Source organism: Petaurus breviceps, unplaced genomic scaffold, assembly GCF_028583685.1.
Source record: "Petaurus breviceps papuanus isolate PSGF00001 unplaced genomic scaffold, PetGlider_PUasm1.0 126, whole genome shotgun sequence".
Taxonomy (NCBI): domain Eukaryota; kingdom Metazoa; phylum Chordata; class Mammalia; order Diprotodontia; family Petauridae; genus Petaurus; species Petaurus breviceps.
In genome coordinates, this window is record NW_027185655.1 from 9,917,934 (window position 1) to 9,936,102 (window position 18,169).

The following is an 18,169-nucleotide window of genomic DNA, read 5'->3' on the forward strand; positions in this document are numbered from 1 at the left end:
TTCCTAGTACTTAGCTTAGTTCCTGGAACACAGTAGGTGCTTAATAAATTGATTGGTCACACAATAATAGCTTATCCCAGAATACTGCCGGTTAGAGAAAAAAACCCGCAGCCTTGGACTATGGAAGAAGGAAGAGAATAAGCATTTATATACACCTGCTTTCTTACAACTAGGGGCGCAAAGACAGAACTAAGTTTGAGCAATTGCTGGTGTTTATTTCCCTCTTCCCCTCAGGCTTAAGGCCTGATATGGTCAAACTTCCCTTCCTTTTTACCCTTTAAAAAGCACAGATTGTTTTTTTTTTTTGCTGAAAGCGGTAGAAGATAGAAACTTGAGCCCTTCTCTCTCAGCCCCAAGGAAGCAAGGCCAGACAGACATGCACTTTTTGGATAGGATGCAGTTTTTTTTAATAGAACAATTGCAGAAAGATGGATGGGAGGATTGGGGACCCTGATGGCTTTAGAATTAGCTTCCTTTCGTCATATGGCCTGGGTTTGAAGAGAGGCACTGACTGCATCCCTGTTTAACAGTGCCTTGGAAAAACCTCTGCATTCCCAGTTTGCAGGAGCCCAGATGTGTCTCCTCTAGCCCGCAGTGGGTCTAATTCAGTTTTTGCTGCAACGTCACTTTCCAATACAGTGTCTTCTTTTCTTTTTCCTCTCATCTGTCCTATCTGTCTGTTTCCTCCTAAGACTATCCAAGGTGTTCTTTTTCCTTTTTCTCTTACTTAGGTTGATGAAGGCGGGAGGGCACCGCTCACATTTCACCATTTCCTGGCTGTGGATCCGGGGAACCTCCAGAGAGATACAGAAGTCAAAATAAGCACTTTGCCTACATATGGCTTCATTGAGAACATCAGGACAGGTACCTGAGAGCCCTTTGACTCACGGATCGTTACTGGTTCATTTTTCCGTAGTGAGAAGGGAGAAAGCATTGTGTTCACCTAATTGGAGCCAGAGATTAGCTGTCTTGGTGAATCTCTGTGTGAAACTGGCTGTGTCAGTGAAATCGGGACTCCTCTTCTAATTGTTCAAAGTCACTGCTCAGGCATATCCCAGGTCATCCTGAGAGCATGATCTGAAGAGAAAGATGCAATGATCTTTTGGGGATATCCCCAGCCCCCTCCCTGCCTCTCTCATTCCTGGTCTCCTCTGGTGCCCCTGTCCCAGGTGTCTGTCCTGGATAAGAAGGCACTAGTTAGAGGAATTGAAAGGCAGGAAGGTATTTATTGGCCCCAGGCACTGTCCTTTCTGATAGTAGCTTTGTGATGTACAATGGTGGGCAGAGATGAGTGCGCCTAACCATTGTATTTCAACTTGGTGATAATTGGAATGTTTGCTAGACAGCAAGATTGCTTGGCAGTCTCAACAACTTGGCACCAATTGGAGTGTTTTTTAGCAGCTCCCACAAAGAGGCAGTCACCTGAATGTTTTGTGGGTGGTATGATCTCTGGGATGGAAGTCTGATCACCTCCAGATCACCTCCAACTCACCCAAAAGTGGTCACTGTTTTCACAGAAAGAGGGTTCTGTATCTTTGCCTTATGCATTCACGTTAGCTGTATGGACAATGAACTGCAGAGGGCAGAGACCCAAGGCAAAGAAACCAATTAGGAGGCTATTTTAGTAGTCTAGGCAAGAGATGGTGAGGGCCAGAGCTAGAGAGATGGCCAAGCACATCAAAAGAAGGGATGGAGGCAAGAGGCTGTAGAGGGAAAAGGGACCAGATGTGACAACTAATTGGATATGTGGGATAAGGTGGGGGGGGAGACAAAAATGAACATGTTGAAATGACTCCAGCAGGCAGCTAAGGGGTGTAGTGAGTAAGAGTGCTGGACCAGGACTCGGGAAAACTGAGTTCAAATCTCACCTCGGATATTTCCTAGCGGTTTGACCTTGAGCAAATAATTTATCCTTCCAGCCTCAGTTTCCTTATCTGAAAAATAGAAATAATAATAACACAAATTAGGTAATATGTGTACAACCCTTTGCAATCCTTAAATGCTAGCTATTATTAATAGGGATGGGATTTTTTTTTTGGTGGGAGGGAGAAGAGGTTGTTTGGCAGGAGGAAAGAGAATGAGTTCTGTTCTATATATATTGAATTTGAGATGACTATAGGAAATCCACGTTCGAAATATTCAATAAGTAGTTGCAGATGCGTGCCTGGTGCTCAGGAGATAGACTAGAGCTGGGGATAGAATCAAGCAAACCAAGGAGCACAGAAGTATTTATCAAGCGCCTACTTTGAGCCAGGCTCTCTGCTGGGTACTGGGGACATAACGTCTCATTTATTATCATCAACCCATAGACATGAAATTTTCACTTAACTGGTTTATATCTTCAAGTGCCAAAACTTCTTAAATTTCAGAATTTTACCTTTTGATTTGATGAAAATCTTAAAATAAAATTATATTCCTCCCTGTCCTTATGCTACATGGTTCTAGAATGTTTTACTTTTTCTTCTTGTGTCTGCTTTCATAGCTTTTCTTTCTCCTCTCTTGCTAACAGTTTATAAACTTGTTCTCTGTAATTTTCATCTTGTAATTTGCTGGCCTGGGGAAATCTCATTTCCTTCTCTTAGCATCTCTTATTCCCTCTACAACACTCCTAAAGGAATGCCTTCTGTAAAAAGCCTTTCCTATCCTTCTAGGAATACCCTCACTCCCTTAAAAAAAAAAAAAAACCCTTGTATTTATTTTCACATGTGCATATTTATGTTCCTGCTATCTCTTCTAATAGAATATAAGCCCTTTGAGGTCAGGGCCTACTTCATTCTTGTCTTTGCATCTCCAGTATGTATGGTGCCTAACACATAATAATGTATATGGTTGGTTAGCAAATTGTTGCTGTTGGTCTTTGTTCCCAGAGGACCAGTGACATCAGGAGGGTGGTGTCTTGACTTGCAATTGAATTTAAGTGAAGCAGGGCTGTGCAAAGTCATCAACCTCACTCTCTCCTCCAGAGTCATTGGGATTCCAATGACAAGACATAGGTCAGAATGACTGGCAATGGCTCAGTTAGTGAATGTTGGTTGATTATCGAATCACCGTGCTAAGCACAGAGTGTTTCATTTTCTTATACATCAACTCCCTCAAATTTGAGATGCATTCCATTTTATAGGACTGGTGGAACAGATAAAATAAGGCCTTGAACAGCTATTCTGGCAGTCCTCCTCTGGCTTTGGATCCTTAATCTAAAGGGAGATGGAGTTCCCAGCAGCCGACTTCTGCTCTGTGTCCTAGGAGAAAGAGTGGGAGAGGGGAATGGTACACAATTTCAGGAAAGCCAATAGCAATGAAAGGGAAGGTGTTTCTTTATTCTTCATGAGTGTCATTTTAAAGATTTCTCATCTCCTAGTCTCTGTGTCTGGCTTCCAGCAAAGATTTCCATGATTAGAAGTGGATGGAGCTCATAGCTAGTTCCTGTCAGCTGTCCTGGGCTTTGCAACCAGCAGCTGGTCAAGTCAGGAGGCTTTTGCTCATCTCCCATTCCTAGGGGCTAAAATTGTAAATGACAATTTATTATCAGTCAACTGGGGGGATTTGAAGTTGCACTGAGTACGAGACAAGTAAAGCAGAATGAGCTTCTCTTCTCTGCCTGTTTCTCCCCCTAGCTCAGAGGGTGCTGAGTCTTGGGTCAGATGGAAGGAGGAGCTGAGCCGCACGTCCTCAGGCCACTTGTAGAAGGCAGACCCCCCAGAACCTCACTGGTGCCTGCCCCTGGGGTGCCCCTGAGGACAGTGGCCAGCCTTGCTCCAGAGATTGATGGTGGGAGGTGGAAGAGGGAGAAGGGGTTTCAGGGCTTGAGGAAATGTCTCTTTGCTCCTTCTGGATGACCGTAAACTACTCGGGAAGAGGGAAGGACAGGGTTCTTCTTGATGAATATGCCAACTAGAGGGGGTCATGCCAAACTTTGACATTGTTCAGTTGTGTCTGACAATTTGTGGTCCTGTGGACCATGGCTTTCTTGGCAGAGATACTGCAGTGGTTTTCCATTCCATCCTCCAGTGATTTAAGGCAAACAGGGTCAAGTGACTGCCTAGAGTCACACAGCTAGTAAGTATCCAAGGGTAGATCTGAACTCAGGTCTTCTTGACTCCGGGCCCAGAGCTCTGACCACTGGGCCACCTGGCTGCCTCTGTACCAAGCTAGCATTTAGTATAACCCCTTCACCCATTAGAACGTGAATTCCTGGAGAACAGGGAATGCCTTGTTTTTCCATTTGTATCTCCATCACTTAGCAAACAGTTAGTATTTAGTAAATGCTTTTTTATTCATTCGTTCATCCCTTTGCTTATGAGTGGTTATTCATGCCAGGTCATGGCCCATGGAAGATGCTGTCATCTTCTGATTTGCTGTTATCCACAGAATCTGTGCTGTTATCACTGCAATCAGAAGCCTGATCCTCAAGGCAGTGAGAATTCTGTGTAAAACATGTCTATCATTTATGTAGAATTTTGAGGTTTGTAAAGCCCTTTACTAATAATCTCTCCTTTTGTCCTCACAACAAGCCTGGGAGGTGGGTACTGTTATTATCCCCAGCAGGCAGAGATGAAAAGACTTGCTTAGGGTCACACAGTTAGTGAGTGTCTGAGGCCATCTGAGATATTCCTGACTCCAGCTACAGCCCTCAACCCACCTCACTGGTTGATGCCCCTCCAGATACTAACTACAGTATCTCTCATCGGAGTTCTCAAAGTGCTTCTGTAAATATTGTCCTGTTGGACAGTATATGTGAATGTGTATGCCAGCAAGGTACCCTGCGAGGTGGGTGTTATTATTACCCTCATTTCACAGATGAGGAAACTGAGGCAAATGGAGGTTACGAGTCTTACTCAGAGTTACACAGTAAGTTTCTGTGCCTGGATTTGAATTCAGGTCTTCCTGCCTCCAGATCTAACACTCTAAGAGATAATATTTGTAATATTCTTTAAAAAACATTAATACACTTATTATGATATGTAAGAATCCATAATCAATAAAGAGTATAATTAATTATATAAATACATAATAAATCATAATATCCAATCAGCAAGAAAAGAAAGGTGCAGAGAAAATAAGTCCTCTGTGTATCTTTTCCAAAATCTTATTTATTTATTCATTTATTTACTTATTAATTTATGGAATGAAACAAGCATTTCCATAACATAGTATGATTTAAAAAAGATGATTGCATAAAATCTGTAAATGTTACGTGCGGCTTGCTATTCCTTTTAAATATATAATAAAAGTTATCAAGTAAATTTTTTCCCTTTTTTCTTCCACTCCCTCCCCCCACCATAGTGCCTGGCACATAGTAGGCATTTAATAAATGCTTATTCCTTTTCCCTCTCTCCTATCCACTGCCTAGTTCTTAGCTCTTTCTACTGTGACATACTGCCTTTCTTTAAATGCTTACTTTGCCCTTTCTGATCACCATGTTCTTTTTCCAGCTCAGTTCGATAAATAGGAATTACTAAGCAGGGTTTACCCTCTCTCCTGTCACATAGGCAGTCGTTTTGGTCCTGGAGGCAGCAGTGACTTGGAAGCATCCTTCCCATTTCAGGATATTTTAGAAAACCACATTTACTACTTTCAGAGTGTTCATGAGAGCGTGGAGCCTACCAGTGACGTCTTCAGTTTCTACGTGAGTGATGCATCTGGCCGTTCAGAGATTTACAGCATCAACGTCACCATTGAGGTAAAGACATTGGGAGGTCGGCCCAGGGCCACAGTAACAAGTAGAAATACATCTACATTCTAGATGATTGGGTTTGGCCTTCAGCTCTGAAGGTCCATATTAAAATGGCGCCACCAAGTTAGAGAACATCATGGGCAACAATGTTGAGGAAAGTAAGGCTCAGAATCCAAGTGTTGACTTTCAGCTTAGTGTGTTCAAGAAGCTCTGGCCCCTGTTTACATAAAAAATATAGGTTGTACCTTTGTCCCTGATATTCCCTGTGGTTCTTGCTCAGTGACTTTTCTTAGCAGTTTATAAATCTATTTTAATGTCAGAGAAGTCTCCTCCTCCATCCTCATCGTAATACCTAGCATTTCTAGAGTGCCTACTATGTGCAAACCCTGGGATGAGCACTTACAAATATTACCTCATTTGATCCTCCCAACAGTCCTGAGAGGTAGTCATGATTATCATCTTCTTTTTACAATTGAGGAAACTGAGGCAAATAACTGTTAAGTGACTTGGTCATGGTCACGCAGCTAGTGTCTGAGGTCAGATTTGAACCTTCTGACTCCAAGCCCAGAACTCTGTCCACTGTGTTACCTAGCCTCAATGAATATATTTTTAAAAAATCAAGTCAAGGTATCATTGGATACATAGGAATGCTGATGATTTATGTGGATTTACTTTATATCATGCTCCGTTACTAAAATTATGAATTGTTTCAACTATCTAGTTGAGGGTTTGGGATTTTCCAAATATATTGTCATCTTGTCTGCAAAAAGATAGTTTTATTACCTCATTCCCTATTCTGAGTCCCTCTTTTCCTTTTTCTTCCCTTACTATATTGCTATATTGCTAGGATTTCCAGTACAATACTGAATAATATTGGTGACAGTGGGCACCCTTGTTTCACACCTCATCTTATTGGGAATGCTTCTAACTTAGCCCCATTACAAATAATGCATACTGATGGTTTTAGAGAGAAGATTCTAACTCAGATGCTTTGGCTCCAAAAGCAGAACCCTCCCATTTACATCCACTCTGGGTTTTTTTTTTTATAGACCCTCTCATACACATACACACACACACACATATAAGAAAGAATTCAAGACCTTTCCTCACCTCCTCCACCACACAATAATTGTGCAAATAAAATCTCCTTATAGGAGGCATCTGAAGACAAATTTTGTAACAAGAGTATTGGAATTCAATATGCTCTATTTGAGAGAGCTTTGTAGTCAAAGGGTCTGGGTTTGAATACTACCATCTACTCAATCCTTTTGTGGCTTTGGGCAACCCACTTATGCTTTTGAAGTAAATACTATGTACAGTCCCTTTCAACTCAGAATTCTCTTTTCCGATTTATCCAACATTACTTTTTCTTTTTTTAACAAAGGGATATTTTGTGTGTTTGTTAGCTCTACTTTCAAACTATATTGGTTTGGTCACCGCAATTAGGTGTAGATAGAATATAGATATAGTAATAATATAGATAGATTATAGATAAAATTTCAGGGGTGTCAATGGCTAGTGTGATACTTTGAGCAGTGTGTTTTTCTCTCTAGTTTTGAATTTATGAATATATGCCATGTTTCTCTACTTTAATTAGAAGAGAAATGATGAGTCTCCCAAGATGACCATCCAGCCTATTAGGGTGCAAGAGCGCTCGGGAGTGGTGATCAGAAATACGTCTTTGAGTCTGCAAGATCTGGATACCCCAGATAATGAACTGGTGTTTGTGCTAACGAAAAAGCCTGATCATGGTAAGACGTACATCCTTTAGTGTATTTCCTTCCTAATGGAAGTTCCTCATTGCCATTAATGTTAGTTCTAAAGATATCCCAGGAGTCTCAGAGCTTAAAGATGCCCTGAGACTCTTGGGTCCTCCTGTGTAGGTCACATTTTCTTACCTGTGTGTGTGTTGTATTTTCCTCCCTTACACCAAAAATGTAAGCTCCTTGAGGGCAATGGGTATAGCATCTGACCTTAATAAATAACTCTCAGTTTCTTGATCTCAAAAAGCAGAGAAATGATCAGAAAAACAGAAAGTTTTGATCTTGCAGAGAGAGCTACTATTATTGCTATCATTGCTGCTGGTTCTTGCACAACCAAATTAACTTTACTTATAGCTTACTTTAGTAAATTGCTTATTAAAATATGTGCCGAGGGGCGGAGCCAAGATGGCGGAGTAGAAGCACAACCTTCCTGTGGCTCTGGCTTCCACCTTCCCCAATCCATGTAAAAAGGGGACTCTTGGAGCTTCAGAACCGACAAAATGACACAGAGAAGCTAACCTCCAGCTGAGGACAGCCCGGCAGGCCGGCAGGAATTGGCCAGCACAGCGATCTGGGAGCCGAGCCCAGCCCCAAGCCTAGGCTTTAGCCCCAGGGCGGGCCTGACCAGCCGCCTGCCAGAGGGACTCCAGATCAGCAGCAGCTGTGGCCGTTTCCAGATTTATCAATACATAGATGCAAAGGACAAGGTGAGAGGCCAGTGCAGTCTGGACTTTGGGACCCAGCAAGTGGGAGTGCGTGGCTTCTACCCCCAGGGCAAGAAACTGCTGAGACACTAGCACAGCCAACCGGTGCCTTGTGGAGGCTTCAGCTCCTGGCCTGCAGAGTGTAGGGGGACCAAGCACCAGTCTGAGGGGTAATCGCTCTTGCTTTAACCTGCTTGGATCTGGATTGCAGTCTAGGGTGGAGGTCCTGGGGTGTGTGTCCAGCCTGCCAGAGCGTGTGGAGACCTCAGAGAGGGCACCCATCTAATACCTCTGGCAACTGAGAAAACCCCAGCGTTTGGGACGAAAACTCCCCTGTCTGGTGGCAGAGTCCTACTGTGGCAAAAAGCCCAAAAGTCAAATCATTGAGTTGCAAAATGAGCAGGCAAAGGAAACAAAGCAGACAGAAGATTCCAACATTACACTCCTATTTTGGGAATAAGAAGGAGCAAGGCATGGAACAGGAGGAAATCAGTGAAGTCAGAACTCCTGCACCAAAAGCTTCAAAGGAAAATACAAGCGGGTTACAGGCCATGGAGGACCTTAAGAAGCAGATAAGAGAAGTGGAGGAAAAATTGGGAAGAGAAATGAGAACAATGCAAGAAAATTATGAAATGAGAGTCAACAGCCTGACTGAAGAAAATAATACCTTAAAAAACAGACTGACTCAAATGGCAAAGGAGGCTCAGAAAGGCAATGAGGAGAAGAATGCCTTAAAAAGGCAAATTTGCCAGATGGAAAAAGAATCTCAAAAGCTCAATGAGGAGAATCATTGCTTCAGAGTTAGATTGGAACAAATGGAAGCTAATGACATTATGAGAAATCAAGATGCTGTTAAACAGATCCAAACAAATGAAAGAATAGAAGGCAATGTAAAATATCTCATGGGAAAAACCACTGACCTGGAAAATAGAACCAGGAGAGATAACTTAAAAAATATTGGACTACCTGAAAGCCATGACCAAAGTAAGAACCTAGAAAGTATCCTCCAGGAAGTTCTCAAAGAAAACTGCCCTGATGTTTTAGTACCAGAGGGCAAAATAGAGGTTGAAAGAATCCACCGATCACCTCCTGAAAAAGATCCCAAAAAGAAAACTCCTAGGAATATTATAGCCAGGTTCTGGAATTCCCAGATCAAGGAGAGAATATTACAAGCAGCCAGGAAGAAACAATTTGAATATTGTGGAAACACAATCAGAATAACCCAGGATCTGGCAGCTTCTACACTGAGGGATCGAAGGGCTTGGAATGTGATATTCCGGAGGTCAAGGGAGCTGGGACTAAAACCAAGAGTCACCTACCCAGAAAAACTGAGTATCATGTTTCAGGGGAAAATTTGGTCATTCAGTGGAATAGAGGACTTTCAAGCATTCTTGCTGAAAAAACCAGAGTTGAAGAGAAAATTTGACATTCAGATACAAGAAGCAAGAGAAGCATGAGAAGGTAAACAGGGAAAAGAAATCATAAGGAACTTATCAAAGTTGAACTATTAACATTCCTACATGGAAAAACAATAATTGTAACTGATGAAACTTTTCTCAGTAGTTGAAGGGATTAGAAATACATATATATATATATATATATATATATATATATATATATATATATATATATATGTCTATATATGAGGGGATATGGGCATATGAATACATATGTGAATGTGTGTATATATGTTTACAGGTATACATAGATAGAGGGCACAGGACCAATTTAATTTAACAGGAAGGGATGATACTTAAAAGGTGAAATTAAGAGGTGAGAGGAATATAATGAGAGGAGATGGGGAGAGACAGATTGGGGCAAACTATCTCATACAGAAGAGGCAAGGGAAAATGGTTACAATGGAGGGGAAGAATAGGAAGGCAAAAGGAAATGGGTCGACCTTATTCCCATTGAATCTGGCTTGAGGAGGGAGTGAAATACACACTAAATAGGGTACCTCACCCTCCAGGAGAATAGGGGGGGAAGGGGATGACAGGGGGGATGATGGAAGGGAGGGAAGGCTGGGGGGAGGGAAGTTGGAAGCACCCACTTTTGAAAAGGGACAGGATCAAAGTAGAGAATAGAACAAGTGGGAGGTGGGATAGGAGGGAGGGAAATATAGTCAGTCTTTTACAATATATCTACTACGTTATTGTTTTGCATTAGCCGCACATGTACAACCTATACTGAACTGCTTGTCTTCCCAGTGGGGGTGGGTGGCAGGGGGGAAGGGAATGAATCTGGAATTGAAAGTTTTAAAATCAAATATTCAAATATATATATATATGTGTGTGTGTGTATATATATATATATATATATACACTATTATTAATACCATCTTACATGTAATTAAGAAATAAGATATACAGGCACTGAGGCATAGAGATCCAATGGAAAAGTCGAAACGGGTATGGGAGAAAATATGGGAGAGAGCAGATTGGAGGTGGGTATATCCTGTGGGACTGATGTTTTGGGGGGATGGTTCGGGGAAAAACGGGGAGAAAATTTGTAACTCAAAATCTGGCGGAAACGAATGATGTAAATCAGAAGTTAATAAAGCATTAAAAAAAATAAAATATGTGCCAATAAAGTATAACCTATATATAATTGCTTACTGTGTCACGGAGAGAGAGAAAAATAGAATATGGAACTCAAAAGTTTTTTAAAATGTCAAAAAATTGTTTTAATATGTAATTGGGGAAAAATAAAATACATATTAGAATTAAAATTAAATGTTTATTTAAGATTTTAAAATGAATATTTATTAATTGTACATTATATAATAGATAATATAATTCTCTATTATATATAATTGTATATAAAATTGTACATGACATAATATAATTTTATATATAATTGTTAATCATTATTACTATTTAAAAATCCATATGATCAATATAATGAGACTAAATAAAATATCTATCTTGACTTATAAAGGAGCTCAAAGCACTTTTCACAGTTACCTTCTCAGGACAGAATTGAACAGTTGCACCCCTATTTTGCATAGGAAGGACAAAATATTTAACACTAAAACCCATAGGGCAGGGTATGTTCCTTGGATTGCTGGATGGCCATATCCATTTGCATTTTCTTACAATATTTTAACCTGGGCAGCTGAGATGATGGGTCTTCTGCTTTGGTGGTGAGACCATAGTGGGAAGACGTGAGTAAGGGCATTATTTGGTAAAATGGAAAATGCCACCTTATCACTAGGTTGACTCGTGGTCCCAGAAACGTCCGTTTGTATCATTGAGTGCTTTTGATGAGAGTTTTTAGGACTCACTCAACTACAGTTGACCACAGGTTCTTTGAAAGATAACTTGGTTCATTCCTTCCTCAGGCTTTCTCCATCGAAGGCAGTTCTCCTCAGAGCCCCTGGAGAATGGCCGGATCTTGGCCCAGGGATCCTCCTTCACTTACCAAGACATCCTGGATGGCTTGATTGTCTACACCCCTAGTGGTCCTGGTGTGACTGTGGATGAGTTCCGTTTCTCCCTCACAGATGGCCTCTACACTGAGACTGGAAGGGTGGAGCTCTCCATGGAACTCCCCAAGAGCAAGCCTCCCCAACTGGCTGTGAACCGAGGCCTGCAGTTGTCAGCAGGTATGAGGGGAAGGGGGGGTGCAACCAGCTACAAGGGAGAGAAATGGTAAGAGAAAGAAATTTCTTATCCATTCCTCACGTGGGTGTATAACATCTTTCTCAGCGGGTCTGGTAAATATTAGCGACCTTGAATATATTAGGACAAAATGTTCAGAATTAGTGAATTTTAATCTGTGAATGAGAGAATTCTGTTCATCAAACATTATCTCAGAGAAAGTCAGGCTCTCTGGGCCTCAACTTCCTGAGCTGTAAAATGAGGGTATTAATCTTTATTCCCACTTCACAAGGTTACTGTGAGCTCCAATGAGGTAATGTATTTTAAGCAACTTGCAAGGTTGATCACATCATGTAAATGTCAGCCTATATTATTATCATCTGCATTTTTATTATTTTCAGAGGAAGGAAAATTTTCCTAGGGGATAATTAGCCAATTAGGAAGGTATTGACCTGTTTAGTGCCCGGAGAAATTAAATTTCAGTCCACAGGCACTCATGATCAACAGTGACCTTCCTTGGCATGTATGATTTGATAAGTTGTAAATAATGATGTCTTCCCTGGTCCCCAGAATTAATTTGGCAAACAACTGAAATAATGGACCATTAGTCTAGAGGGGTAGTGTAGTGTGAAGATGATTGGACCCTGGGATTCTTGTCTCCATTCTGTCACCAGCTGGTGTTGTGACCTCGACCTGCTTTTCTGACCTTGGACTAGTCAGTTTCCTTATTTGGAAAATAGAGAAAATTGGCTAAATCATCTACAAGCTCTAAGTTCCAGTGATTGGAAGCATCTTAGTAATTTTCCTCTTCTCTAGGTTCTGTAGCCCAGATCACAGATCAACACTTAAAAGTGGCAGGCACCATTTTGGATGACCTGAAGGTTATGTATGTCATGAAGAAAGATCCCAGTGTGGGGCGCTTGCAGCTGGCAAGGAATGACAATCTAGAGCAGATCTCAGTTAAGGGACCTATCAAGAGTTTCACCCAAGATGACATCAGCCAAGGTGAGCCTCAGCCCCCCAGTCTAGGCATGTTAGCTTCCCTTGTATGTCACTCCCAATTGCAGGAGCCTGGGAATCCTCCCTGACTCATGGTAATGAACAGGGCTTTTCCTAATGTCCTCTCTTCTGTGTTGTGTTTGAGCTAGGTTATGTTTTCATTTTTTTCCATGATTTTTTATTTCTTCTTGTTAAAGGAGAATCTTGTTTAAGTGGGAGAATTCTGCTTAATGGTATTTTTTTTTTTTTTGCTTTTCCTTAAAAAAATAAAACTGTCTTTTTCTTTCTAGAATTTACTCATGCTTTTGCAACATCACTGATAGAATTCTGGTTTATTGTGGAGGGAAATGAGGCTAAAAAGTTAATGTGTGTGTGTTTGAGAGAGAGATACAGAGAGAGACATGCACACAGAAGCAGAAAGGGAGAGAGAAAGTAAGAGAGAGAATTGGAGACACAGACAGATACGTGGGATGAGGGGATAGATTAAGGTAAAAATGATGTCTTCCTTAGGTGGGCAATTTATATCTTTCCTGCTCCCCAAAGAGCACAAGTTAATGAACTAAGCAGAATGGAAAGAAATAAATCAGAGTTGCCTAGGGGAAATTACCTGGTTCATCCCTCTGTTAGGAAATGCTGATGCAATGTAAAGTATAAATGTTAAATGCTACCCTGTTACTAAGTAGTGCTTCCAGCATTTTTTAAAAAGTTGCATTGAGGGGAAAAGGTAGGGTCAGGGCATTAAGGCTTTGTGCTGAAGGCAGGCTCAGGTTAGAAGTGTCTGCATCTTGGAGGATGGGACAGGATCTCTCTTCAGGGATGGCTCTCTGTGTGATGGGATTGTGTACCAGTGCCCTGTACGCAGGACGGACTGCACCCATTTTGGTTAAACTTGATTGGACCCAGCTCTTGGTCTGAAGGATGGGATTGGGGAAAGCCTAAGCATGGGCATTGCTAAAATTGGCCATAGAGGATTGTAAAGTGCCCTAAGGGACAGGGGCAATAATAAGGCTTCAAAGTAAAAAAATCAAAGGCATTTTTACCAAAAGAAAGACCCAACTTGCTTTGGATGAGCCCACATTTTATGGGGAAGATAACACATCAACAAAGCAACAGGTTAGTTTCAAGTTCTTTGTCATTCAGGGACATTGACTACAAGCCTCTTTCTTCTAACTTTGTTCAAGGATGATGTTAGTTGGGTGAGAACAGAAAAGAAGTGCCAGGAATTGAGAATCTTATCTGTTTCCATTTCAGAAGTGAGGCATGCTCAGCCTGAGGTGCTTCTTAAAGTTTAGGGGAAACGTCAGGAATGATTCTCATGTCAGATTTTTGTAAATAAGGGAAACGCTAACAGCAAATCTTTATTCTGTGATGTTTTTCCTCTTCTTTGCAGGATGGGTTGAATACAGACATGAGAAGGGAGAATCCGGGGGCAGTTTTGCTTTTGAATTTGATGTGGTCGATGCTGACGGCAACAAGCTGACTGACCAGTCGTTCTCCATCAGTGTCCTAGGTAAAAAGAAGGTATCGGGCTTCTGAAAGACAGATCATTTAATGAAGTTATCCAGGTTCGACTTACCGGGTATTTTTGGCAGCCCTCGATTTATGTGGAAAATGTATACTATGAAACCTGAAATATTTTTCTTCATCTGAGAGAATCACATACCTACTCTTCAGTGGAATTGATTGGAGCTAGGTTTGGTAGGGCCTGCTTGTAGGCCCTGGGGGCTTCTGGGGAGGTTGAGGCTGGTAGATTGCTTGAGTCTGGAAGTTCTGAGCTAAAGTTGGGCTACAGCTGATCAGGTGTCCCCATTGAGTCTAGCACCAGTATGGTGAACCCCCAGGGATGGAAGGCTGCTAGGCTGTGTAAGGAGTGGCAACCAGCCCAGATGATTAAAGGAGCACCATAAAGCTTTCATGCCCATCAATGTTGAGAGCAGGCTTTTGAGTCATCACTGCACTTAGAGCCTGGGTAGCTCAGGGAGACGTATTCCCCCTTAGTCACCCCCCAAAAAGGAACAGAGTTGTCACCTATTACTACGTTAGACACTTAAACTTATTATATAATGCTAGACAAATTCGTTTCCTTGGCCATAACAAATTTCCTCATCTGTAAAATGGAATAACAATATTCATACTGCCTACCTTAATAATAGTTATTGTTTATAGAGTGCTTTAAGGTTTGCAAAGCACTTTTCAAGTATTATCTCAGTTTACTCTCACAACAAACCTAGGGGTAGAGGCTATTGTTATCCCCCCTTTACAGATGAAGAAAGTGAAGCAGACAGAAATCACCCAACTAATCAAGTATATGGGGTTAGATCTGAACTCAGGTCTTCCTAACTGAAAATGTAGGGCTCTATTCTCTGAACCCCCAAGTTGCTTCAGTCACCTGCCTTCCACCGTTGTGATTAGAGCACTTTGCAAACCTTAGAGTAAACTGTTAGCATGATTATTACCAGGAAAGAAAGACAAGATGGCATCCCGAATGGAGGGAAGGACCCCAGGAGCAAGAAGGTCATTGATGTACACTGGCCTTGTCACCTTATCTGATATTATAAATTGCAGAGGAGTTGCCAGTCTATATTGGCAGAGGGATTTTTCTCACCATGGAAATCACCAGTTGGCACCCCCAAAATATAAGGAAAACAATTATTTATTGTTGTTGTTCAGTTCAGTCATTTCCAACTCTTTATGACCCTATTTAGGGTTTTCTTGGCAGAGATATGAGAGTGGTTAGCCATTTCCTTCCCCGTCTCATTTTTCAGATGAGGAAACTGAGGCAGACAGGGTCACTTAGCCAATGGCTGAGGCCAGATTTGACCTCAGGTCTTCTGATTCCAGGCCTGGCACTCCATCCACTGTGCCACACATTTAATATGCTATATTCCTGGCAAACAGTGTAAGTATAGTTAATCGCTCTGGCATAAATATTTGATTCATAAGCAGTGCACCAATCGTTGAGAAATGGTCAGGATGTCCTTTTTAATTCTTGTCACTTTGTTCTCTATGTTCTCAGAAGACAGATTCCCACCCTCCGTCATAGTCAACAAAGGACTGATTCTGGACGAAAACTCAGTAAAGAAAATCACAACTCTGCAGCTGTCAGCCACTGACCAGGACAGTGAGCCTGGGGAGTTAACCTACAGGATTACCAGGCAGCCACAGCTAGGATACTTAGAACATGCAGCGTCACCAGGTTCTGGGTTTTTAATACTTTTTTGTTTGCTTTCTCAAGGAGGGGGGAGCAAAAGGAGGGAAGGAGAGAATCTGGAACTCAACATTTTTAAAAAAGAATGTTAAAAATTGTTATTACCTATAATTGAAAAATGCATTTTTATTAATAAGTTTTATTTTTAGATCACTAGAAGGATGGGGGGGATCAGCAAAATTGCATCAGGTCATTTCTTGGTTGACTTGAGGGTATTTTTACGGTGAAATTTTGAATTCCTTTTTGTGTTTTCTTATCCCTTGGGTCTCGAAGAAAGGCCTGGAGATAGTGGGAATGGTTATTATGCTGAAAAGAGTGTTCTCTTAGAGGTAGTATAAAGGGGAAAGTCCTGGCTTTAATGCCGTTGTATGTCTTTGGGCAAGTCTGGATGTGTAAAATAAGCGATTTCCTGTTCTACTGGCCCACGCTCACAGGATCCAACAATTTCCAAGAGAGAGCCACCCTGTCTCCAGAGTTTATAGCCTTAAATAGAATCACATCACTGCTTCTTTTCAGCTGTGTTTCTATCTCAGATATAAGCAAATGTGTTTCTCCACTCACATGCCAACTCTGTCCCTTTTTGGTTAAGGAAGTAGTATATGATTTGTGAGTGCCCAAGGGCAATGTACATGGCTTATCTACCAAATGTTCCAGAACCAACATCAAATCAGAAATAAAAATACAGGGATTTAGCCCAAAATTCAAAGTGAAGAGATAAGAGAAATGAGGTCTGGCATCTCACCTTCAATGATAATCTGACAAAGGCATTTGAGGTAAGAACCACCAGGTTGTTCCCAAGATTGTTGCTCTCTGGCCTCCATGATTTATGAATTAATAGCCATGAAATTGAGAACTTAAGAGTCCCTTTCTTAACCTTAAGTTCTGGGATACCAGTTTAGCTAATGAACCTTGAAAAATAGACTAACTCAAATGGCAAAAGAGTCTCAAAAAGCCAATGAATAGAAGAATGCCTTAAAAAGCCAAATTTGCCAGATGGAAAAAGAATCTCAAAAGCTCACTGAAGAGAATCATTCCTTCAGAATTAGATTGGAGCAAATAGAAGCTAGTGACTTTATGAGAAACCAAGATGATGTTAAACAGATCCAAACAAATGAAAGAATAGAAGGCAATGTGAAATATCTCATGGGAAAAACCACTGACCTGGAAAATAGATCCAGGAGAGATAATTTAAAAATTATTGTACTAGCTGAACGCCATGATCAAAGAAAGAACCTAGAAATCATCCTCCAAGAAATTCTCAAGGAAAATTGCCCTGATGTTTTAGAACCAGAGGACAAAATAGAGGTTGAAAGAGTCCCCCAATCACCTCCTGAAAAAGACCCCAAAAAGAAATCTCCTAGTAATATTATAGCCAGGTTCCAGAGTTCCCAGATCAAGGAGAAAACATTACAAGCAGCCAGGAAGAAACAATTTGAATATTGTGGAAACACAATCAGGATAATTCAGCACCTGACAGCTTCTACATTGAGGGATCCAAGTGCTTAGAATATGATATTCTGGAGATCAAAGGAGCTGGGATTAAAACCAGGAATCACCTACCCAACAAAACTGAGTATCATGTTTCAGGGGAAAATATGATCATTCAGTGGAAGAGAGGACTTTCAAGCATTCTTGATGAAAAAACCAGAGTTGAATAGAAAATTTGACATTCAGATACAAGAAGCAAGAGAAGCTTGAGAAGGTAAAGAGGGAAAAGAAATCATAAGGAACTTATCAAAGTTGAACTACTTATATTCCTACATGGAAAAATGGTAATTGTAACTTCTGAAACTTTTCTCAGTATGAGAATAGTTGAAGGGAATAGAAATGTATATATGTGTGTATATGTGTGTGTGTGTACATATATCTATATAGGAGGGTATATGAATACATAGGTGAGTGTATGTATATATGTCTACAGGTATACATAGAGGGCACAGGACCAATTGAATAGGAAGGGATGATACTTAAAAGGTGAAATTAAGAGGTGAGAGAGGAATATAATGAGAGGAGATGGGGAGAGACAGAATGGGGTAAACTAATAAAGAAGAGGCAAGGGAAAATTGTTACAATGGAGGAGAAGAACAGGAAGGCAAAAGGGAATGAGTCAACCTTATTCTCATTGAATTTGGCTTAGGGTGGGAATGACATACACACTAAATAGGGTATCTCACCCTACAGGAGAGTAGGGGGGGAAGGGAAGAGAGCGGGGATAATGGAAG

General features: G+C 41.1%; 1 protein-coding gene across 2 annotated transcripts in view; it reads left to right on the plus strand.

The window, feature by feature from the left end:
* Nucleotides 1-18,169, plus strand: part of FRAS1 (Fraser extracellular matrix complex subunit 1) — a 485,111-nt gene that overhangs the window by 380,190 nt on the left and 86,752 nt on the right. For both annotated transcript variants that reach the window (XM_069092754.1, XM_069092760.1), the window contains 7 exons: nucleotides 732-864; nucleotides 5,490-5,680; nucleotides 7,272-7,425; nucleotides 11,482-11,745; nucleotides 12,557-12,745; nucleotides 14,130-14,249; nucleotides 15,756-15,935. In XM_069092754.1, the coding sequence (XP_068948855.1) occupies nucleotides 732-864; nucleotides 5,490-5,680; nucleotides 7,272-7,425; nucleotides 11,482-11,745; nucleotides 12,557-12,745; nucleotides 14,130-14,249; nucleotides 15,756-15,935 (1,231 nt within the window). The remainder of the gene's footprint in view (nucleotides 1-731; nucleotides 865-5,489; nucleotides 5,681-7,271; nucleotides 7,426-11,481; nucleotides 11,746-12,556; nucleotides 12,746-14,129; nucleotides 14,250-15,755; nucleotides 15,936-18,169) is intronic.